Raw genomic sequence first — 26,201 nt, forward strand, 5'->3', positions numbered from 1 at the left:
AGGTGAATTTTCTCCCTGAGCAAGGTAAATGTTCTCCCTGAGCAAGGTGAATGTTCTCCCTGAGCAATGTGAATGTTCTCCCTGAGCAAGGTGAATGGTCTACCTGAGCAAGGTGAATGTTCTCCCTGAGCAAGGTGAATGTTCTCCCTGAGCAAGGTGAATGGTCTACCTGAGCAAGGTGAATGTTCTCCCTGAGCAAGGTGAATGTTCTCCCTGAGCAAGGTGAATGTTCTCCCTGAGCAAAGTGAATGTTCTCCCTGATTAGTGTGAATGTTCTCCCTGAGCAAGGTGAATGTTCTCCCTGAGCAAGGTGAATGTTCTCCCTGAGCAAGGTAAAAGTTCTCCCTGAGCAAGGTAAATGTTCTCCCTGAGCAAGGTAAATGTTCTCCCTGAGCAAGGTGAATGTTCTCCCTGAGCAATGTGAATGTTCTCCCAGAGCAAGGTGAATGTTCTCCCTGAGCAAGGTAAAAGTTCTCCCTGAGCAAGGTAAATGTTCTCCCTGAGCAAGGTGAATGTTCTCCCTGAGCAAGGTGAATGTTCTCCCTGAGCAATGTGAATGTTCTCCCAGAGCAAGGTGAATGTTCTCCCTGAGCAAGGTAAAAGTTCTCCCTGAGCAAGGTAAATGTTCTCCCTTGGCAAGGTGAATGTTCTCCCTGAGCAAGGTGAAAGTTCTCCCTGAGCAAGATGAATGTTCTCTCGAAAAATAGAATGTTCTCCTTGAGCAAGGTAGAAGTTCTCTCTGGACAAAGTGAATGTTCTCCCTAGGTAAGGTGAATGCTCTCCCTAGGCAAGGTGAATGTTCTATCTGGGCAAGGTGAATGTTCTCCCTGGGTAAGGTGAATGTTCTCCCTAAGCAAGGTGAATGTTCTATCTTGGCAAGGTAAATGTTCTCTCTGGACAAGGGGGAATTTTCTCCCTGAGAAAGGTGAATGTTGAATGTTCTATCTGGGCAAGGTGAATGTTCTCTCTAGGCAAGGTGAATGTTCTCCCTGGGTAAGGTGAATGTTCTCCCTAAGCAAGGTGAATGTTCTATCTTGGCAAGGTGCATGTTCTCTCTGGACAAGGGGGAATGTCCTCCCTGAGAAAGGTGAATGTTCTCTCTGGACAAGGGTAATGTTCGCCCTGAGAAAGGTGAATGTTCTCTCTTAGCAGGGTAATGTTCTCCCGTGGCAACATGAATGTTCTGTCTGTGTAAGGTGAATGTTCTCCCTTGGCAACATAAATATTCTGCCTGGGCAACATGAATGTTCTCTCATGGCAAGGTGATTGTTCTGTCTGTGTAAGTTGAATGTTCTCTCTTGGCAACATGAATGTTCTCCCTGGGCAACATGTATGTTCTCTTTTGACAGCATATTTGTTCTTCTTAGGCAACATGAATGTTCTCTTTTGACAGCATAAATATTCTTCCTGGGCAACATGAATGTTCTCTTTTGACAGCATAAATGTTCTTCCTGGGCAACATGAATGTTCTCTTTTGACAGCATAAATGTTCTTCCTTGGCAACATGAATGTTCTCTTTTGACAGCATCAGTGTTCTTCTTGGGCAACATGAATGTTCTCTTTTGACAGCATCAATGTTCTTCCTGGGCAAGGTGCATGGTTTCCCTAGGCAAGGTAAATGTTCTGTCTTGGCCAGGGGAATGTTCTTCCTAAGCAACACAAGTGTTCTTCCTGGGCAAAGTGAATGTTCTCTCTGTACAAAGTGAACATTCTCCCTTGGCAAGGTGAATGTTCTTCGTGGAAAAGGTGAAAGTTCTGTCTTGGCAGCATGAATGTTTTTCCTGAACACGGTGAATGATCTACATGAGCAAGGTGAATGTTCTCCCTTGGCAGCATGAATTTTACCTGCAAAAGATGAATGTTCTTATCATGAATGTTTGTTCTGGGTAAGGTTAGTGCTTTCTTGGCAATATTGATAGTCTCTGTTTTACCCTTACTATAGAGAATAGGTTTAAAGACATTTTTTTTGTGGCCTAGTGGTTAAGATAGCTTGTTTGGAATCACTTGCCTGTCTGTGCTGTGGGTTCTAAATCACTTGAGGTCTAGAATTCTCTCATGTGAGGAAGCAATCAAACTGACTTCTATGTAGATCAGCAGTGCTACGAAGATGCTTGCTCTTACTTGAAACAAAGCCTGGAGGGGCACCTAGGGTCTTCCTCTACCATCAGAAGCTAGGAAGACACCATCAGTGTTGTAGTTACTACTTAAACCAAACAAAAACAACAACAAAAAAAAACAAGCAAAAACAAGAATGTGCTATCTAGGGTTGAATATATATACACATACTGTTTTGAATGGTTAAACTTAATTCTTTTCAGAATCATAAATACCTGGAAACTATAGCTCCACATCCATCTCAGTTTTATTTTGTTGATTTTGTATTTGATTTTCCCTTGAGCATATTTTGGTTATGCTATACAAAGACTTTTCCTTCTGTGCTACAGTGACCACATTATTATTTGGCATGTGGATGTTGTTATTTACTGAAATAATAGAGTTTGTATTCAGCTACATATATTAGTTTTGTTATTGGTTTAGTTTATATTAGAGGTAGAAATTTGCATAGGGTCATGTTGTTTGTGCTGTTTAATATATCATCTTCAATATTTCTATTTTGTATACCAGTACCTTCAGTAAGTAGTCTGTTCTCAGGGCACTCATTTGGCCATTTTTGGGGCCGAATATGGGTACCATTCCCCTCCTAAAATAATATGTTTTTTTCCCCTTTCTCAGAAGAAAATTCCCCTGATGATAGGTTTTTTGACACAAATAGATATTAACTCTTTCTTTTAATATTATATAGTGCCTCTAAGGAAGATTACTGTTGCAATATAGTCACATCAGTTAGAAATGATTGAAAACAGTATTAATAAGTGTGAAAGTAGTTATATATACATGGCTTAAACTTCCCTTTTCGTCTTAAAATGTCGAAAAATTCCCTATCCCGAGGGTATGGGTACCTGTCCCCAAAAGTTGTCTAGTGACCTGGTTCTTGGTTACATCTTTTAGTTAAACTAGAAAGCTGATAATTAAGGTCAATGAAAAAGATATTACTGTATACCAGTACAGTGTGGTAAAGTTTTCAATTCTTTAAAATTCATGTCAGTCACTTTATAGTGATTATATCTCTGGCTCAGTTTCAAAAATAGATCCCAGCCTATCTAACAAAAGCCCATTTTTGATAGGTCACTACTGTCAAACCTGTGTTAAAGACCACCTCTGAACAGAGACCACCTGGCTCTAAAGACCACATGTTTTGTTTTCCATTTTAACATTTACAGTGTATTTTAACCTGTAAATAAAGACCACCTCCCAACAAAGACCACATTTTGGCTCTTCCAAGGGTGGTCTTTACAGACAGGTTTGACTGTATATCTAACAGAAGCCTCAGATCATGATAGTTCACATAATATCAAACAGAAGTCCCCAACTCTTGTAGGTCACAGTCCCAAACTCTTATAGGTCACATAATATCAAACAAAAGTCCCCAACTCTTGTAGGTCACAGTCCCAAACTCTTATAGGTCACATAATATCAAACAGAAGTCCCCAACTCTTGTAGGTCACAGTCCCAAACTCTTATAGGTCACATAATATCAAACAAAAGTCCCCAACTCTTGTAGGTCACAGTCCCAAACTCTTATAGGTCACATAATATCAAACAAAAGTCCCCAACTCTTGTAGGTCACAGTCCCAAACTCTTATAGGTCACATAATGTCAAACAGAAGTCCCCAACTCTTGTAGGTCACAGTCCCAAACTCTTATAGGTCACATAATATCAAACAAAAGTCCCCAACTCTTGTAGGTCACAGTCCCAAACTCTTGTAGGTCACATAATATCAAACAAAAGTCCCCAACTCTTGTAGGTCACATTATATCAAACAAAAGTCCCCAACTGTTGTAGGTCACAGTCCCAAACTCTTGTAGGTCACATAATATCTAACTCCTGAAGGTCACATAATATCTTACAAAGTCCCCATCTATTGCTGGTCACATAATATCTTACAAAATCCCTAGGGAAAAGTCTCAAATTCTTGTAAGTCATGCTTGGTCAGACTGCCTCTGAATACCAGTCTGTGGAGTATCTAGTGTTGGTGCCAGCATGCTTGGTCAGACTGCCTCTGAATACCAGTCTGTGGAGTATCTGGTGTTGGTGCCAGCATGCTTAGTCAGACTGCCTCTGAATACCAGTCTGTGGAGTATCTGGTGTTGGTGCCAGCATGCTTGGTCAGACTGCCTCTGAATGCCAGTCTGTGGAGTATCTGTTTCAAATTTGTAATGTGTTTTCTTTATGTTGTATGAAATTTAGTATAGAGTGCATTTTGCTTTTGATTTAGTAACAAATGCATTTTGGCTTGGTATAGCCTTGCAGCTTGAATATATAAATATTGTTTATTAAAAGTAGGCATGATCTGTACAGTGCAAGTTTATATAGCACATTATTGTTGAGGTAGTAACTAATTAATTACATCAGACATTGATGCATTTATGGTATACAATCATGTTTAAAATTCTAGCTGAACTGTGATTTGTATTGTATGTTTGTACTGTGTAATGCACATCAGCTGACTCAGTCATAGGTCAAGTACATTAGGTACAGTTCCTTGTAACTTATTAAGGGTCATTAGGCCTCAGTGGCCAAATGGTTACGATGATAAATTATTTTGCCCCACAGTTATGGGTTTGATATCTCTAATGGTGTTGAATTCTTCAGTGTGAAGAAGCGATCCATGTGACTTACAGAAGGTTTGTTATTCTTCCTAGGTGCACTGTATTACCTGAAATAATGTTAGACAAGGCATTAGCTATTTAGAAAGGACATAAGCTTGCAATTTTATTACTCACCCTAAAACAGGAAGAAAAACACAAATAAAATAGAGATTTAATCAGCATTTTGCAAAAGATTACAGTCATGAAAAAAAATATTATAGTTTGTTACAGTAGTATATGGGATAGTTGGTTGACAGTATAAGGGTAATTGTTTAATGACTTGGCGAGATGCTTGATATATGACTGATCTGATGGTATTACAGATTTGATGCACTAGACGTTGATAATATAGTTTTATTATAATATCATTATATAAGTTACAAGCATTTTATGTACTGAACATCTTACTGGAAAGTTCTTGTATATTTGAGCCGTGCCATGGGAAAACCAACATAGTGGCTTTGCGACCAGCATGGATCCAGACCAGCCTGCGCATCCGCGCAGTCTGGTCAGGATCCATGCTGTTCGCTAACAGTTTCTCCAATTCCAATAGGCTTTAAAAGCAAACAGCATGGAGCCTGACCAGACTGCGCGGATGCGCAGGCTGGTCTGGATCCATGCTGGTCGCACACCCACTATGTTGGTTTTCTCATGGCACGGCTCATATAATGTATTCAGTCATTTCTTTATTAAAGCATAACTGTTTTGCACTTTTCTTATACATTTCATTATTGAGATAATGTATTAATGTAAATTTTTATATTGTAAAACATTGGTCTGGTCGCTCATTTCTTGAATAGATAACACTAAAAAACAGTATTTGTAAAATGAAAGCACTTGTAAAAATGCATAATTAAAAAAAGTTTTAAAAGAATAGTAAAAAAGTAGTATAGTCTATTATGTGATATTCAACAAATTTTGAAGATTTTTTTTTTAATATTACTTGTATTTTTGGAATGTACATGTGACATATACTAATTACGGTATTCTTTGTTTTATATAGGATGTAAGACAGCAGTTACAGCAAGCATACGAGGCCTCTACAAATCAGCAAGGTAAGATAGAGCCCAAATACCTTCTCACATCTCATTCTTGCAAGTACATTTAGTATAAACTTGTAATACCCTTCCAGACCAGAAGCACATGTTTTGTCACACGGACTGTAAAGTTGCATTAGTCATTGATTAATTAGACATCACAACTAGATATGCAAAAGGAAACCTTATCTAATGACATTGATGTTGCATACATAACTGTTTATTAAATTCATCATCATCACTAGCGTGGCATAAATAATTCTGTTCATTAAGTCCATCATAATAACTAAAGTATTGTTTTCACAGTTGTACACATAATTCAGTTGATTAATCCAACATCAGCACAGTGGTTGTATATTGTTTAATTCAACATAATGACAGTGGTTGTATACATAATCCTATTGATTAATTCAAAATAATTACTGTGTTTGTATATTGTTTAATTCAACATAATGACAATGGTTGTATACATAATCATATTGATTAATTCAACATCATAACAGTGGTTGTATATTGTTTAATTCAACATTATGACAGTGGTTGTATTACTTTTTCACATGTAAACACATTAAGTTCCAAATAGAAATAGAAATTTAAATAGAAATACATTATTAACACAGAGTATTTACATCAGCATTACTCAAAATTAACATCCATTTTTGAGTGAATATCAATGGTTTATTTTGATGTAAATTAATTTCTAAACATGTACACAAACGTTGTGTGACACGCACTGAGACAGTTAAGTTGTAATATTTACACCCATCTTTGAAGAATTATTAAATTTACAAAAAGCGTTTATTTACACTAACTTTTAGCTCACCTGTCACAAAGTGACAAGGTGCGCTTTTGTGATCGCGCAGCGTCCGTCGTCCGTCCATGCGTGCGTAAACTTTTGCTTGTGACCACTCTAGAGGACACATTTTTCATGGGATTTTTATGAAAATTGGTCAGAATGTTTACCTTTATGATATCTAGGTCAAGTTCGAAACTGGGTCACGTTCCATCAAAAAGTAGGTCAGTAGATCTAAAAATAGAAAAACCTTGTGACCTCTCTAGAGGCCATATATTTCACAAGATCTTCATGAAAATTGGTCTGAATGTTCACCTTGATATCTAGGTCAAGTTCAAAAGTGGGTCACATGCTGTCAAAAACTAGGTCAGTAGGTCAGATAATAGAAAAACCTTGTGACCTCTCTAGAGGCCATATTTTTCATGGGATCTGTATGAAAGTTAGTCTGAATGTTCATCTTGATGATATCTAGGTCAAGTTAGAAAGTGGGTCACGTGCCATCATAAACTAGGTCAGTAGATCAAATAATAGAAAAACCTTGTGACCTCTCTGAAGGCCATATTTTTCATGGGATCTGTATGAAAGTTGGTCTGAATGTTCATCTTGATGATATCTAATTAAAGTTCGAAACAGGGTCATGTGCGGTCAAAAACCAGGTCAGTAGGTCTAAAGATAGAAAAACCTTGTGACCTCTCTAGAGGCCATACTTGTGAATGGATCTCCATAAAAATTGGTCAGAATATTCATCTTGATGATATCTAGGTCAAGTTCGAAAGTTGGTCACATGCCTTCAAAAAGTAGGTCAGTAGGTCAAATAATGAAAAAACGTTGTGACCTCTCTAGAGGCCATATTTTTCATGGGATCTTTATGAATGTTGGTCTGAATTATCTTGATGATATATAGGTCAAGTTTGAAACTGGGTCAACTGCAATCAAAAACTAAGTCAGTAGGTCTTAAAATAGAAAAACCTTGTGACCTCTCTAGAGGCCATACCCTTGAATGGATCTTCATGAAAATTGGTCAGAATGTTCACCTTGATGATATCTAGGTCAATTTTGAAACTGGGTCACGTGCCATCAAAAACTAGGTCAGTAGGTCAAATAATAAAAAAACCTTGTGACCTCTCAAGAGGCCATTTTTTTTTCAATGGATCTTCATGAAAATTGGTCTGAATGTTCACCTTGATGATATCTAGGTCATTTTCGAAACTCGGTCACGTGTGATCAAAAACTAGGCCAGTAGGTATAAAAATAGAAAAACATTGTGACCTCTCTTGAGGCCATATTTTTCATGAGATCTTCATGAAAATTAGTGAGAATGTTCACCTTGATGATATCTAGGTAAAGTTCAAAACAGGGTCACGTACCTTCGAAAACTAGGTCAATAGGTCATATAATAGAAAAGCCTTGTGACCTCTCTAGAAGCCATATTTTCCAATGGATCTTCATGAAAATTGGTCAGAATTTTTATCTTGATAATATCTAGGTCAAGTTCAAAACTGGATCACATGAGCTCAAAAACTAGGTCACTATGTCAAATAATAGAAAAAACGACCTCATACTCAAAACTGGGTCATGTGGGAAGAGGTGAGCGATTCAGGACCATCATGGTCCTCTTGTTATGTATGAAACATGTTTTGCAGTGTTATTTTTATCCATTTGGATTTAATGCGATGTAAGTGTACGAATATTTCAGCTTTCTAAAACGTTTTCCGACCATTCATTTCTCTGATAATGAAATTTCATCAACGGAATTATCATCCGACGGAACTGATATGTCAAAATCAGCATAATAATGAATATTTTCTTCAATGTAAGAAAAATCTCTGGCAGCCGACATTATTTTAATCTTTTGAAATACCTTATGAACACCGGAGTTTGTGTTTTTTATTTCCTTTACCGCATATTTACAAACATTTATTTTAACAAGGAAACGAATTATTAGCATTATTAATAATTGTAACATCTAAGAAATAATAGCCGGTATGCAAAATAATTTTGCTTTTATCAGGATTATCAAAAATTAACAAGTATGTGACGTAATCAGCATGATCTCGGTGCCGTGACTATACTCGTCAATCGCCGTCCTGGGGAGTCCTGATAACGCGCGTATAGTCGGAAATCGACGCTACGGGGTAGAAAATATAGTGCCTTTAGTCACAATTCAGCCCCAAGGAGTTAATTCAACATCATCACAGTGGTTTCTTACATAATTCTTTTGATTAAATTCATGATCATTATCACTAAAGTTCCAAACATATTCCTATTAAAAAATATCCAACCTAATTGCAAGAGATGTGTACATAGTCTTATTTATTGATTAAATCCATTATCTTCACTTATGTGTATATAATCCTATTGATTAAATCTGTTATAATCAGTAGAGTTCCATACATAATTGTGTTGATTAAAGGGGATGATGCAACATTTGACTATGTTTCTGGTTAGAAAAGCTTAACAACAACAACAACAAAATAGGCAAACAATTTTTTATAGAATAATAAGATTTGGGTATTTGTTGATCAATTTGGGTCACTTACAGTCATAGTTAACCTTTAGTCTGCTGCCGGCAAGTGATTTTGCCTTTGTGACCAGTGCAGACCAAGATCAACTTGCACATCTGTGCAGGCTGATCATGATCTGCACTGTTAGCTATTCAGTCAGTAAATTTTCAGTGAATGCCCCTTTGAATAATAAATGGTACTGCCCAAGTTAAATGATAGACCAGTCCATTTTAGATATCACTGATGTTGGCTAGCTAGAACCAACAAAGTATACTGGGTGAACACTAGAGGCACATGTTAATTGCATACTGATCTCCAAGGTTTGACATTTATGTTTATTGGAGATAGTAATTTCTTGTTGGTAGGCAGTCATGTATAGAGATTTCAGATCAAATTATTTACTTTATCTTTTTCTCAGACCGATACTGTTTATGTTTTTGAGTTTATAAATCGGTCTGAAAAGTTTGAATTGATCTGAAGCCCTTTCCATAAGTATAAGGTAGTAATGCATGGATATAAGTTTGTAATCCTTACATAAAAGGAAGTTTTGCATAGATATAAGGTAGTAATCCTTAGGTACAAGGTAGTAATCCAGTGATTTAAGATGATAATCCAGAGGTATAAACAATAACTGATGTGATTTCAGCACAGGCCGCTCCTTACAGATACCCAATGTACAAAGATAAGCGTCATGCAAGCGATAGTTGTACAAAAAAGTTTCCTCACAGGGCATTGTATAAAGGTAGAATGGTGTGACCCTTTCCAGTAACAAAACATTACTATCACTTATGACTGATGTATTGTTACCCTTCTCCTTATTTTTCGCAACGCATTTGTTTTTTCACTTCCCTGTGTGATTCTCTGATAGCCAGGGTGGCGGGTTAGTGCAGGCTCTTCAGTGCTGTTTGCATGGTAGCAAAGGGCGACTGTCTGTGTAAACTAAATCAGTTCCAGCTGGTTGTTAAGTTTGGGAATGATAGCAGTTTTGGTTTAACTATTCACAATGAAGGACTATTTCATTGGCTGCACAGGACATAACTTGTTGTTAGTCAGTCTTGAAACCGTAACTGTACTTTGCCTGCATTGAGGAAAATCCAGTTACATCTAAAATTTCTTCTGTTTTGCCTTTCAGTGTTCATACTCGGGAATGATAATCTTGGAGGAATGAATACCGATTGCTTTGTTTTTTCTCCCCAGGTGTTATATACTAACAACTTTGTCCTTCTGGAGCATGTATAAAAGCTAACTAAAGTTTAATTTGTTTACTTCAGTTTTTGACAACCAGACTTTGTTGGCATGGCCTCTTGTCTGATTCATGGGGCAGTTACTTGTGAAATTCTATGGCACAACTGCATGATTGTGTGATTAAGACTGGATGGAGAAACTAATATTTTCATCAGAAACTGCTAGTAGTGTCTGAGGTGGCTAAAATTCCATTCACTTATGAAATTGTCAGTTACACCCATGTAGGCTTAAATAGCAGCTAAATTGAAAATTTTAGTTAAATCAAAGTTCCTATTTATATGCAAGAAAGCTAAAATAGCAGTTCTTTAGAAGTTTCTACTAATTTCTAACGTCGTAGAGATATCTGTTATATTTAAGACTTAGTTACACCACATAAATGTGGTAAAAATACTTGATACCGGTACATGAGAAGTTTCTCTTTAAATCTAAGTTGGGTAAAATAGTTTTTAAATTGGAAATGTGTTAGAGATATCCTAGGTGACTATTATAGCTATTAATCTAAGTTTCTATGACTCAGGGTTTCACAGAACCTTTAGTAAATCAAGACTGTCTCAGGTCAACAGTTCACTTATTTATGACAAGAACATGTATTACTTTGACGTTAAAAAGGTTCAGGATGCGTTTTTACTGTTCTGGATTCATTATTTGAGCCGCGCCATGAGAAAGCAACATAGTGGGTTTGCGACTAGCATGGATCCAGACCAGCCTGCACATCCGCGCAGCCTAGTCAGGATCCATGCTGTTTGCTTTCAAAGCCTATAGTTATTAGAGAAACTGTAAGCGAACAGCATGGATCCACGCAGTCTGGTCTGGATCCATGCTGGTCGCAAACCCACTATGTTGGTTTTCTCATGGCATGGCTCATTTATACAAAAAGGTCTCTATGAAAAGTAGATAGAAATTACAAAAGAAGTTAACAACTATACCAGTTTGTTTTCATGTGTAAAAGGGTCATCACATACTGATTACATTTAAAACAAGGAGAGTGGACAGATTTGTATTTGTTAAAAAATATAAATATTCTTCTGTTTTTCAGGTCAGCACAGTAATACGTTAAATTTACCTGGTCGTACGTCAAGTCACAGTCCTGCTGGTAGCCCAACAGATAGTACAAACCATTCACCTACCCCAGGAGGTAAACAACGCCCTCGGGCACGATCTGTAGAAACAGACCCTGGTCGTAGAACAGTAAGTTTCTTAGCTTGGAACAAAAATCCTCTGTATTTGAAAACATAGAATTTATTTTGTGTGCACAGAGGTAAAGTTTGATGTATTACATGCTGTTTTGAATTTTTATAAAATATTTGATGAATTATATTTTAATTCCATCATTAATTTACTTCACAACAACAAAGTTTTACCTGAAATACACAGTGAACATCATCTTGACAAGACTGGGAAACAAAACATTTTGTTAGTATGTTAAGTCAAACATATAAACCAATCATTTAGTAATTATTGACTGTAAAGTTAATCATTCTTCACAAAATGTATCAATACTTGAATGTCTACAATTGAAAATATATATATTTGTCAATGTGTACATTGTGATGCAAGTATTCACTTAAAATACAGACTTGTGAAATGCTTAGGTGCATGGTATGTAGTTATTCTGTTATTGATGTTTCAGGGAGGATGGCGAGACTCTAATGAAGACTGGGAAATACCAAATGAAGAAATAATTCTTGGTCCTCGTATAGGTTCAGGCTCATTTGGAACAGTGTTTAAGGGTCACTGGCATGGGGCAGTGGCGGTAAAGAGGCTCAATGTGACTAACCCCACTCCTGCACAGTTACAGGCCTTTAAAAATGAAGTAGCAGTTTTAAGGTAATAATTATTTTGTGATTCTAGATGTACATAATTGAGCCGCGCCATGCTAACAGTTTCTCTAATTGCAATAGGGTTTGAAAGCGAACAGCATGGATCCTGACCAGACTGCACGGATGTGCAAGCTGGTCTGGATCCATGCTGGTCGCAAAGCCACTATCATATACTTCTCTCACCAATTTTTTCTTGTACATGATTCCTGACATTTTGAATTCGTTTAGAATATAAATGGAGGATTATTCTTTTTAACTTTACAAGGCACTAGGTGTTCAAAGTGAGCTATTGTGATCAATCACCGTCCCGTCATGTCCATCCTGTGTCCAGTTTTTGTTGTCTGTCCATTCACTTGTTTTTTGAAATAGCATGTTGTCGTAAACCACTTGCTTGAATTGATGGAAAATGACCTGAATGTCACTTGGGTGGTCCTCTCCAAAAGTTGTTCATATGGACCTGATATGGTTTATTTTGACTGCACATAGGAATACTGATTGAAGCATTGTCAAATTCCAAAATGTAACCATTTGGAAAAGTCTTGTTTCAAACAGAATTAAAGAAAAAGAATGTACAGATTATTTAGCTTTGTCAAAATGCATGGACACCAGAGCCAAAATTTGAAAATAAAAAAGTCTTCATACAACATAAATTTCCTCCAAAAATTTGGCCGATTTTAAAATCATTTCACAGAAATGTGCGTTCCATGAGTGGCCTTTTACCAAGGTTGTGAATTGTATTCTGATTTGTCAAAGGAATGGTCTCTGGAGCTAAAAAATACTTAAACCATCTAAACCACCAGTCTGATTTTAAAGTCATTGCACAGAAATGTGCTTTGAATGACCCAGTACTAAAATTATAATAAGCCATCCTGATTTTGCAAGCAAATATATGACTTTTGGTAGTGGGTCTAGTTTTCCCTATATGGATCTTTAGAAAATCTTATCTGCAGGCAAGTTTTCAAATCTTGTTGTACATGTTTGAGCTGTAAAACTGTGGTGAGTAAGATAAGGCCATCCTGGACCCTTGTTCTCGGTGTAAGTTTGAAATATCTTTCACTGATTGAACAACAGATGTAGTATGAAAATTAAAAATCTTGTGTTCATATGAAGTTGTATAACAGTGAAATTATTGTAAAATGACATTGCCGTGATTTGAAACAATGAAAGTTTCAAATATAATCCAACATTAAATACACAGATATGTCTTGATTTACATAGAATGGTGAAATAAGCACATGACATTTCTACTTTAGCTTGTCTTGCCTCCTACTAATTACTGGCTATTCAATTTGTCAGTGATCTTTGGATGAAAATGATGGAACTAAGATAAGTGCTCGTATTAGAGACAATGCTAAAAATTCTTGGCTTCCTTTAATTTTTGTAATGGAATGTGGTTTATATATACACCAGTAAGGAATTACGAAAAAAAATGTAAAACACTGGACATTATATCTAGAAATGAATGACTGCAGTCTATCTTAGTCATAATACTGATTGACAGTGAATGGTAATTACTTTATGTGATGTAGAGAGGTATTTAGTTTGTAACTAACTGCTTTGAAATATTGAAAATTTCAGTTTCATTTCTCCAAAATATTGGGATTATTTCACAGAAAAGCTTAAAGTAAAAGAGTATTTCTTTCTTTTTCAGAAAAACTCGACATTTAAATGTTTTATTATTTATGGGTTGTACATCTAAACCCCAATTAGCAATCATAACACAATGGTGTGAAGGTTCGAGTTTGTACAAACATTTACATGTAGATGATATCAAGTTTGAGATGCTGGGTCTTCTAGAAATAGGCCGGCAAACAGCTCTCGGCATGGAGTAAGTATCCCATACCTTGTCACTCTTACAGAGAAGCCTTTGGTGCTAGAATCACATGTCTTTTACTTACGCGAGTTTGAAACTACACTTGTGGCAAAGAATTTTTCATATGACAAAGCCATTCAGCTGGCTTATGTAAGATTGGTTGTGTACCCAGTTGCTTGCCCAAGCATTAAAAAGTGCCCAAAGGGGTCTTCCTCCATCATCAACTGGAACAGCCGCAATGTGACATACGTTTTGTCCTTCTGATTCTAAGTTAAGAAAGTTGTCATTTCTACGATAAAACAATGCATTTTTAATGCCCCCAGCATCTACTGATGCGGGAGGCATATAATGATTGTCCTGTCCATCCGTCCATACGAGATTAACCAAATGGGACCGTTTCGTCTAGCATCAATACCCCTTACTAGAATGACTTGATACTAATGCAGATGTAACCTGTGACCATTCCTCATCTTCAGACATCACCTGACCTCAGTTTGACCTTGACCTTGACCTCATTTTGGACTTGGGTTGCTTTATATGGGCCATCTCTTGGTTAACCAAATGGGACCGTTTCGTCTAGCATCAATACCCCTAACTAGAATGACTTGATACTAATACAGATGTAAACTGTGACCATTCCTCATCTTCAAACATCACCTGACCTCAGTTTGACCTTGACCTTGTTTTGGACTTAGGTGCAAAATCTACGACAAGGATGCCACTGGGGGCATCAAGCGTTTATTGAACACAGCTCCTTGTTTCTTCAGTAAATAATGGTGTTTGTTTAATTAAGCCTGGGACATTCTGGATTTATCATGTTGTGTCTTCTTGAATAGCAATGATCTTGTACTGGTTGTGAAGAAATAGAAGTACAGATGAAATAAGATTTTAAGCACTTCAATAAAAATATAGTAAAAATAGTCTTATTTGAAAAGAAAAATATAACTTCGCTAATAAACATGATATTAGAAAATGAGTAATTTCAGGAACTGGATTAAGTCATTACACAAACATCCCTTAAATATTGTGTCATCTGATGTGAGTTTGTTGTAACTTGAATTAAACTTCCCCATGTTGCAGTTGTTTACAGATTTCTTTCTCTATTTCAGTTATCTCCATGCCAAGTCCATAATTCACAGAGATCTCAAATCAAATAGTATCCTTGTACTAGAAAGAACATTTAATCCAGTGTACATGAACTTAGTGTGATTAAGTTTGTTGTGAGAACTTACTAGGTTATTACAGATTGATTGATCAAAAAGTTAGAAGTATATTTACTTAGGTTGCTCTTGAGCCTGCTACCAGCATAAACCATAACTGCTGTCTTATGACAAGGTGCATCTGTAGTCAATGTGGGGCTTGAGCCTGCAACAGTCAAGATGAATCAGACTCCTTGTACTGTATACCACTGCTGCATTTTAGCCATATGAGAGTATGCCAGGTTCTTAAAGTTCTGCAGTTGAAATGGTGTTACCGAAACCACATACTAGAGTGGTGGAACCTATGCTTGCTATATTCCTATGCTGTCGATATATCGATAAATACGCTCACTGCAGAAGCACAGATGAAAATATTTTATCATGCTATGTTTAACACCAACCAGTGATGATATGCCTTCACAACAAACAGCGATAACCGTGTGTGGCTTATGTGACTTATATTGCAGCCGATACATTTTACGCAATCTGTTTTCATTGCACAAATCTCAGACAAATACGTCAGAATCATTCAGTCAAAGTTAGTAAATTAGAAATGATGCATTACATTCAGATATAAAATATATTTAAGAGCAACTTTGATAAAAAAAATTCAAATGTGTAAAATCCAAAGTTATTTTCCCCCATATAACCCCATATTCCCCCACATAACGTGAAAGTTTTGTCACCGCAAAATGGTCGTTTTTTTACAAAAAAGAGAATTATTATTCTTTGAAATGAGGTTTAAAGAGTAATATGTATATATAAAAAAAAAGTTTACTGCCAAAAGAATGTTTACATTTCTGTCAGAGAAAAATACACAAAGAGGCACATGCTATTGAAATTTCATGCTCATTTCTTTTGTTTTTCACAATCAATGTGTAATTTTCTAAATGCTATACTCGCATATGTTTGTTTGTTCATTTTTAGCTCACCTGTCACATAGTGACAAGGTGAGCTTTTGTGATCACCCTTCGTCCGTCGTCAGTTGTGTGTGCGTCTGTCCGTCAACAATTTCTTGTCTGCACAATAGTGGTTTCATTTATGATTTTATTTTAACCAAACTTACACACAACTTGTATCACCATAAGATCTCGGTTCCTTTCTTGAACTGGCCAGATCCCGTTATGGTTCCAGAGTTATGGCCCCTGAAAGGGCCAAAATCAGCTATTTTGACCTTGTCTGCACAAAAGCGCTTTATTTATGATTTGATTTTTACCAAACTGGCACACAACTTGTATCACCATAAGATCTTGGTTCCTTCTTTGAATGGCCAGATTCCATTATGGGTTCCAGAGTTATGGCCCCTGAAAGGACCAGAATTAGCTAATTTGCCCTTGTCTGCACAACAGCAGCTTCATTTATGATTTGAATTTAATCAAACTTGTACAAAACTTGTGTTGCCATAAGATCTCAGTTCTTTTGTTGAACGGCAGATCCCAAATGGGTTCCAGAGTTATGGCCCTGAAAGGGCCAAAATTAGCTATTTTGACCTTGTCTGCACAATAGCAACTTCATTTATGATTTGATTTTAACCAAACTGCACACAACTTGTATCACCACAAGATCTTGATTCCTTTCTTAAAACTGGACAGATTCCATCATGGGTTCCAGAGTTATGGCCCCTTAAATGTCCAAAATTGGCTATTTTGGCTTTTGCAGCATATAGAGACTTCATTTTGGTTTTAATTTGATACAAGCTTCCGAAATAACAATAAATCTTGGATTCATGAATAATCAGATCCATTTGTAGTTTCCAGTTTTTTATATCTGATTACCTCCCTGATTGTAATCAAATGAATTTATATCAGTAAGTACTTACAGGACTTATTTGAAATTTCATTATTTGTCATTAGTTGGACCGAGCCAATCAGGGTAGATAACTTGGACTGATTTTATGTCAAATTACCTCCTATTATTTTTGAAATTAAATATGGGTATATCTCCGGTAACTAATGAGATATGATCTGAAATTTCATTTATTTTAAACAGATTTATTGGCAGATCCTTCTTTTGTTAACTTAAATATTTTCTTTTGAATTACTTCCCTTTTACGTTTATTGAATAGCCTATTTTTAGTAACTTTTTATTATTGGCCGTAGGGAAAAACCGAGACCACTTTTCTGTGGTACACATGGATGGTACCTTCAATTTTTAGGTGTATTTTGACATTTCTGTACCTTGTAAGAATTTGTTTTTCTTTTTGGTTAAATTTCTTTCCTTTGTTTTTCCAGTCCTTTTGACTTAGATATTTTTTCTGAGGACTTCTTGTCCTCAAGTGCAATGATAACAGGTGAGCGATATAGGGCCATCATGGCCCTCTTGTCAGTCTTTTGAAATTTTTTCTTGGCTTTAGTTCAATAAATACAACATACTGTCAGCATAGGCGAAATTTCACCTTATCACGTATGCCATGTCGATAGCTCACAAGACGACTGAGTCACGTGATGACGCACATCAACAACATGTTTCGATAAAAGAAGGATAACTTTTATGTTTTTGCATAGGCAAATCAAAATGGTAAGTTTTTCTTCCTTTTTAAATAGATTATTTATGTACAAAATACCGTGAGCATAGGTTCCACCACACTACATAAGAGAATGTTATCACATAATTCATGTTCTGTTGAAAAGATAAGAGTAGATTTCCTGAAAGCATAGTGCAGAGTAAACAGCCAGGGCTACAATGTAAAGTAACCATACATAGGATTTTTCCTCATTTTAGCATTTGTGTTGTGGATTTTGTGTTTGTTTGTAAACCTTAACCAAGTGATCAGATATATTTTTAACAGAAGATTTAACAGTAAAGATAGGTGATTTTGGTCTGGCAACTGTGAAAACCCGCTGGAGTGGATCACACCAGTTCCAGCAACCTACAGGCTCAATATTATGGATGGTAAGTTATTGAAAATTTACAGTTGAAATCTCTCAAACATTGTAGCGCTGACATCAATAGTTCTGCTTTCTTGACATGGGCCTTTCCGCAATACATGTTTGGATATACAATTTTACTTATAGTGGTTATTTGAGTGACATCTTCTGTTGTGTTTAAAAGCACTACTTTCCTGTAAAATAATTCTGATCCTCTGCTGAACTGGAGATGATATATTTATACAAAGAACAGTCTCTAACAGTGAATGTAATAAGGATCTGTCACCCTCAAGTACCAATATTGCATCAGACCAGTCTCAAGTTGTGTAAGAATAAATAAGTTTATACCAGTTTGTATTAGCTTGTGAGAAAAGCTTCAAGCATAGTTGAACCATTCTTGAATCAGCTTCCTGGAAAAGCCAGTACTGGCGTCATGAAAAGGCGTGGTCATGACCCCAGTGGGGCTCGAACCGATGACCCTTGGTTGACCGGCAAGCACCTTGACCAATATACCATGAGTATATTACAGTGCAGGGAGTAGGTTATTGCATCATACTAATGTCATATAAGTATATATTACTGTGCAATAAATAGATTATTGCATGAAACCAGTGTCATATTTGTTTATGGATATGTAACATTTGTAGTTATTTGATGTCAACAACAATGCATATGTTCTGTGTTTTCAGGCCCCAGAAGTGATAAGAATGCAGGAGCAGAATCCTTATACATTCCAGTCTGACGTGTATGCATTTGGTATTGTGTTATATGAACTCATGACGGGACAGTTACCATACTCGCATATAAATAATAAAGACCAAGTAAGTACACATAGAAATGTCCTCCTGTAGTTATTATCAGACCAGTGTCAATCTTTGTGTTATCTGAAGGATAATCAGTCATGCAATTTATCTGTTGGACTATAAAAATATTAGAGCTGTAATACTGATTAAAAGTGCAGCATACTGTAAGGATCTTACATGCCTGCCAGTGTAAGACAGGTTTTTCTTGATCCGAGGGACAGTGTGGAATGACCCCCCCCCCCCCCCCCCCCCCCCCCAGCGTTAGCGAGGTTTCTGAGTCGGCTAAAGGCTGAAAGCCTTTTGACGAGTCCTTGCTATCCAACGATTCTCTAAATGGACCATATAACACAGTGAAGGGAAGTAGTTCCATTAGATTTCTCAAACTTCAAACAGTTCACTGCATGATTGAAGTTAAGTTGTGTCAATTCCCTTTGCTATGACCAATATACGATGTAATCTGTCATATTTATGACTTGTAATTGTGCAATACTCGAATGTAACTCATTAAGCATAAATGTGCATTTTAAGAATTGCGCAGGCTTACAAAGCTTGGGTAACATCCAGCGAAAGACAAAAAATAGTTCCACAGGGCTCCAGATAAGATGCGTATTAGCGTAAATTACGTATAGAAATAATGCAAATACGCATGTCTAATAATTTCTAAGCGTATAAAAACGTATATAAAATTACAGAAACGCACGCAATGCTTTTTTAAAAACAACTATTTTTAACGACTATTTAACAGCCTTGTCGCTTGAATGAATAAGAAAGTCGAAAAAGGGACATATTTAGTAAAAAAGTAAAATAGGGTTATGGAACCTGCAAAGTGCTTATCAGCTCATGCAGTGGACAAGTGTATGAAGTTTCAATCCATTCCCATTAGTGGGTACTGAGATACCAGCTTAATATAAGAATTTAACCAAAAACTCTAAGTTGAAAAAGGGGCATAATTTTGTAAATGCAAAGTTGAGTTATTGATCCTTTGCACTGCATGTCATATCATGACAGTGAACTAGTGTGTGAAGTTTCAATCCTTTCCCATTAGTGGATACTGAGATACCAGCTTACATACAAAAACTTAACAAAAATTTCTATGTGAAAAAGGGGCATAATTTTGTAAAAAAGCAAAATATAGTTATGGGACCTGCTTTGTTGCATGTCTAATCATGACAGTGAACAGTTGTGAGTTTCAATCCATTCCCATTAGTGAGTACTGAGATACCAGCTTACATACAAAACCTTAACCAAAAATTCTAAGTCGAAAAAGGGGCATAATTTTGTAAAAAAGCAAATAGAGTTATGGAACCTGTGCAGTAGTAAGTCAGTTATCACAGTAAATAAGTGTGTGAAGTTTCAATCCATTCCACATGTGGTTTACTGAGATACCAGCTTACATACAAAAACTTAAACCAAAAATTTCTATGTTGAAAAAGAGCATAATTTTGTAAAAAAAGCAAAATTAAGTTATTGGACTGCTTTGTGCATGTCAGATCATGACAGTGACAAGTGTGGAAGTTTCAATCCTTCCCATTAGTGAGTACTGAGATACCAGCTTTACATACAAAACCTTAACCAAAAAATTCTAAGTCGAAAAAAGGGGCATAATTTTGTAAAAAAGCAAAATAGAGTTATGGAACTGTGCAATGTAAGTCATGTTTATCACAGTAAATAAGTGTGTGAAGTTTCAATCCATTCCCACAAGTGGTTTACTGAGATACCAGCTTACATACAAGCCTTAAACCAAAAAATTTCTAAGTCAAAAAAGGGGCATAATTTTGTAAAAAAGCAAAACAGAGTTATGGAACCTGTGCAATGTAAGTCAGTTTATCACAGTGAATAAGTGTGTGAAATTTCAATCCATTCCCACAAGTGGTTGCTGAGATACCAGCTTACATGCAAAAACTTAACCAAATCGGGACGCCGACGCATGGGCGAGTCCAATAGCTCTACTATTCTATGAATAGTCAAGCTAAAAATGATTTGAATTCTTATTTTTCGAGAAATAAACAAATCGGCGAAACATTAAATTGTATTTTCTTGTAGTTTTTGAAATCGAAAGTAGATCGTCTATGTTTGGCTGCTTTCACGAAACCAAACAACTCTTTTATGAAATGATTTAAATAAGAGGTAATTTAACCGTAAACTTCAATGTCAGATACTGCCAATTGCTGCTAAATGTCTTTGTATCATCACAATTTGTAAAATATATTGTTCAAACTGGAGAAAAGTGTAATCGTATCCGGATATAATATTTTGGGTAAATATCGAGCTGTGTTATGAAATTTTAAGAAAAAAACTAAAAACAAACTGAAACTGGTAGACTATACTGTCAGTACATCAATCATTAGCCGACTCAGGCCATTCAGGCCTTTGATTTTATCCAAGTTGCCCAAGGGTTGGTGAAACAGCTGTCTTACACAAGCAGGCATGGTAGATCATTTTTCTTGCGTATTGCATTCAAAATAGATCGTGGTGACAAATAGATTTGGGTATTTCCTGGTATTATTTATATAGTTTATAACGTCATAATAGTGTCAGTACTATTTGACATCACCTAAGTGCATACTATTTTAGACAAGGTTTTTCCTTAGGGAAAGACAGGAATATTTAACCCTGGCACTTGCTCTGACAAACGTATACTTTCCCCGCTATGTAGGCAAGAAAATACTGTCTTATACTGTAATGTAAGAATAGTAACAGTATTAGTCCTGTTATGTTAATGTAGCACAGTAGATGGATTAAGATGAAAATGATTCATTTTATATGAATGTATCAGTGTTGCACCCCATCAGTCTGAGTAGCATATATATTAGCTGTAACCTTATCAAACCTCTTCTTTATTAACCTGCTGAATTCAGAAAACATCTATATGTCACTGCCTGTAAAACCAATTTTTGAACTTCACATAAACATTGTCTAGCATACAAACAAAGTATGTGCAGGGACTGGGCCCATTATACCCGAGATCAAGGTCGCCACGTTGTTATACTTGGAATTATTTTCTTCGAAAGCTTCGTTTATAGACAAATCTTTGGTACTTTAAAAGATAATGACTTGAAATTAAAACTATTTCTTTATAATCATCATCTGCATGTGTGGTTACAATCCCCATAATTTTTTACAGAATTATGCCCCTTTCATACTTAAATTTTTTTTTGGCAATCTTCGCTTTCTGGATATAACTTTAGCGCAATATAAGATAATGACTTGAACCTTAAAATGTATCTTTATCATCATCATCTGCATGTGTGGTAACAATCCTCATAAGTCTAATTGTATTTTTGACCAAATAATGCCCCTTTCATAGTTAAATATTTTGACAAAATTTTACTGTTAAATCGCCGAATAGTGGAGCGAGCTGTCTTACGAACAGCTCTTGTTTTGACTGGTTGTTTATACTATTGAGGTGCCTGTGACTGTGTCCATTTCTCTGTTTAAAATAAGATATATTCAGTGTATATGTTGTGTTTCAGATATTATTTATGGTTGGTAAGGGTTATTTAAGTCCAGATGTGAATAAAGTACGAAATGACTGTGCTAAGGCGTTAGTACGTCTCATGCAAGATTGCTGCAAGTATGACAGAGACACTAGACCTTTATTTCCACAGGTAAGGGGAAATACTTCCACCTGGAATTATTTTATTTATTTCTACATCATATTCAAGCTTGAGATTTTAGTACTGTTCCTGAAAGCTTTTGATTAAAGGTAAGGTTTATGACTAGGCAGACACGGAAACAGTGACAGAGGGTCTCAAGTTTTACATAGACTTTTATAGGAAAAAAACTTTAAAAATCTTCTTGTCTGAAACCACAAGACCTAGGCATTTGATATTTAGTATGTAGCATTGCCTTGTGGTCCTCTACCAAGATTGTTCAATTATTGGGGGGAAAAGAGGCCCTGCATCGGGGGGATCAAGTTTTACATAGACTTATATAGGAAAAAACTTTAAAAGTCTTCTAGACTTAAACTGCAAGGCCTAGGCTTTTGATATTTGGTATGTTGCATTGTCTAGTGGTCTTCTACCAAACTTATTCAAATTACGCTTCTGAGTTGAAAAGAGGCCCCACCCAGGGGGTCCGAAGTTTTACATAGACTTGTATAGGAAAAAAAAATTAAAATCTTGTCCGAAAGTTTAAGACCTAAGCCTTTGGTATTTGGTAGTAGCATTGCCTAGTGGATCTCTACCAAGATTGTTCAAATTATGCCCCTAGGGTGAAAAGAGGCCCAACCCTTTGGGTCACTTGTTATAAGAGTTATATAGGAAAAAATACTTCAAAAGTTATCAGGTTATATTTCCTAGACTGTTTAATTATAATTACCTGATGACCCCAAGTGATTAGGAGTCACCTGACTGTGACCTTGACCTACTTTCTTGTTTTTTAAGGTACAGCCTTGAAATTTGGATAACATGTACAGTTTTGCACACCGATCTTAAACTGAATTTCAGTGACTATGAATGTGACCCACTAACCTTAGCTCAGTAGGTAAGAGCGTTGGTCTATGGATCTCGGGGTCGTGAGTTCGATCCTCGGGCGGGGCGTATATTCTCCGTGACTATTTGATAAACGACATTGTGTCTGAAATCATTAGTCCTGCACCTCTGATTCATGTGGGGAAGTTGGCAGTTACTTGCGGAGAACAGGTTTGTAATGGTATAGAATCCAGGAATACTGGTTAGGTTAACTGCCCGCTGTTACATTACTGAAATACTGTTGAAAAACGGCATTAAACCAAAAACAAACTAACAAACAAACTTCCTTAATATTTTAGCATCAGTTTGACATTTGAAACATGTAGCTCATATTACTCAGATGAGCGATCCAGGGTCATCATGACCCTCTTGTTGTCTTTAAACACATTCATGGAATTGCCATTTATATGTCTTAAAGTGTAAGGAAAGGATGCTCCCAACAAAACAGAAGTAAAGTATGATAAAAGTGGACTAAAACAATAGTATATTTGACTGGGGACACCAGTTTAATAAATTTTCTTCTTTTGATACAGAAGGTAACGCATTCATTCGTTTACAAATGTCATTCATTTTAAAATAAGATGGACGAGACATAAAAACAAATACATTCAACAAATTATTCATAGTTTGTAACAGTTTTGAGACCCCTGTAACTTACCATGATTTATCCAGACAACTGATGGAGCAAAGTAATAGTAAGATGGACAAAATGACTTGCCTGTTTCTAAGAAATTTTGACTGTATTATTGTTTTTATAAAATACAGAGGAAGACTACAAGGTTATCATAATGTTTTTGTAAACACATTAAAAATGGGAGGGTCTTCATAACAGGAAGTCATCCAGCTGGCTTACAGAAGGTTGTTGCCGAGAGGGGCTTAAATTAAAAATGAGATGTCTCTTTGTTTTCATCTTTATTGTTTTTACCCCCACAAAACGAAGTTTAGGGGGGTATATAGGAGTGAGCTGTTGGTCGGTTTGTCGGTCCGTTGATTTTCATGGTTTTCGGACAGTAACTCATGAAAGGATTGACATATTTAAATAATTTTTGGTACACAGGTGTGACATCAGAAAATACAGGTCAAGTTTGACTTTGAGGTCAAAGGTCAAGGTCGCAATGACCCTGAAGTTAAACAGTTTCCGGATGATAACTTGAAAATGCTTGGGCCTAGGATCATACTACTTTAAATTAACATTGTTGATCCTGGTTTGTACACAAGTGTTACTCATGAAATTACAGGTCACGTTTGACTTTGAGGTCAGTAGTCAAACGGTCAAGGTCACAATGACCCGGAAAAGTTTAAATGGTTTTTCAGGATGATAATGTGAACGCTTGGCTAGATCATGAATTTTGATAACACATGTGAAACATGATAAAATACCTGGTATATTCTGACTTTGAGGTCAGTAGATCAAAGGTCAAGTTCACAATGACCCGAAAACAGTTACGGTTTCTGAAATAATTGAGAACACTTGGCCTAGATCATAAAATGGCATGGGAGTTGGTCATTGGACTAGCAATTTGACCCTATTGTATTTGATGATTAGTAGGTCACAGGTCATGGGTCACACTGACCCGGAATAGATTAACCATTTTGAGGGTCATAATCTTCAGAACACTTGTGACTTAGGATTTGAAAACTGTAATAGGGGTTGGTCAAATGGAGCAGAAGACCCTATTGACTTTAGAGGTCAGTAGGACAAAGGTCAAGAAGTTCAGCTTTGAATTGGCTTTTGCTGTGCAAGGCCAAATAGTTGAGGTCTTATAAATCTTTACCTCCTGTGACATATTCAATTGACTAAAAATTGTAGCTACTGTACTTGTGATTTAATCAAACTGGTACGTATGTGCTCAAAATTGTGATGTTCCAAAAATATTTTGTTCAACCATTTATAACCAGCAGTTTGCTTTATTTACTGCTGTTAAGATGGAATAAAAGTACTAATAAATGAATAGGTTAGATTTCATTGACAAGTAGTGTCTCTTTTAGTGTATTATTACTGTTAGCTTTTAAAATGTATTTATTAAACCAGGATCAAAAGAGTAAATTATAAAGTAATAGATTAATACTAATAACTGTTTGATCTGTTGGATAAGTTTTAAATGAGAGCAATCACTACATGTTTTGAATATTTTTCAGATTTAGCTTCACTAGAAATGTAGTAAGCTCATACAAAGATAGACGGAGTCGGGTTCTACCAATATGAAGTTCAACCCCACAAAAGAATGTTTTGAGCGTGATCGTTACATGTGATGGTCACCAAAACCAAAATACATATTACAATCAGTTTTCATTCTTGAACTACTGAGCGAACATGAATTGTGGTGGTATAATAATACATCAAGGGCATATTACCAGTTTTAAGTGCATACGTACCTGAAAATTGTGATCAGTTTTCATTTTAAACTACAAAATTGAGAGTTTCGAGTGAAGTGAGACAGTTTATGGAGCAAAGTTTTATTTCAAGTACTTAACAGACTTGGTTAAAGTACATGCATACTTGTTATGGTGCTAGTGAACATTACCTTACAGATTCACAACAAACTTCCTTTAGTGAAGTACCAGCAGATAGGAGCTATATATAAACTTCCGTTAGTGAAGTAGCAGCAGATAGGAGCTATTTATATGTTGCCAAGTGAAGTGAAGTGCAAACTGAATGTCACTTGTTTGGTTAAAATTTTGGCGCTATAAAAGACGCAGAAGTGTAAAAAGTGAAAAGTTAGCAATTTGCTGGATGTTGGTGTAAGATGCCTTCTTGTTAGTGCTCTGAAGACACAAATGATTTGTGTGTTTTTTTCCATACATTCTAATGGAGTTCATGTGAAACTTCATTTGAAAATAGACCTATTATGCATTGACTTGCAATGTAGAGAAGTGTTGTTATTGGTTTATCACCTAAGCCATTACTGAACAGTGCGCTGTTACAATACAGTGTAAC

The 26,201-nt window shown here is 36.2% G+C and overlaps 1 protein-coding gene across 1 annotated transcript in view; it reads left to right on the plus strand.

The window, feature by feature from the left end:
* The window catches only part of LOC123529845 (serine/threonine-protein kinase A-Raf-like), a 60,375-nt gene extending 37,880 nt beyond the window's left edge, over positions 1-22,495 (plus strand). The window contains exons 8-16 of the mRNA XM_053520728.1: positions 5,714-5,765; positions 9,691-9,786; positions 11,326-11,477; positions 11,920-12,116; positions 13,761-13,937; positions 15,032-15,078; positions 17,895-18,013; positions 18,678-18,809; positions 22,265-22,495. Coding sequence (XP_053376703.1) covers positions 5,714-5,765; positions 9,691-9,786; positions 11,326-11,477; positions 11,920-12,116; positions 13,761-13,937; positions 15,032-15,078; positions 17,895-18,013; positions 18,678-18,809; positions 22,265-22,495 — 1,203 coding nt within the window. The remainder of the gene's footprint in view (positions 1-5,713; positions 5,766-9,690; positions 9,787-11,325; positions 11,478-11,919; positions 12,117-13,760; positions 13,938-15,031; positions 15,079-17,894; positions 18,014-18,677; positions 18,810-22,264) is intronic.
* The last annotated feature ends 3,706 nt before the right edge of the window (positions 22,496-26,201 follow it).

Source organism: Mercenaria mercenaria, chromosome 13 (genome assembly GCF_021730395.1).
Source record: "Mercenaria mercenaria strain notata chromosome 13, MADL_Memer_1, whole genome shotgun sequence".
In the NCBI taxonomy this organism is placed as follows: Eukaryota; Metazoa; Mollusca; class Bivalvia; order Venerida; family Veneridae; genus Mercenaria; species Mercenaria mercenaria.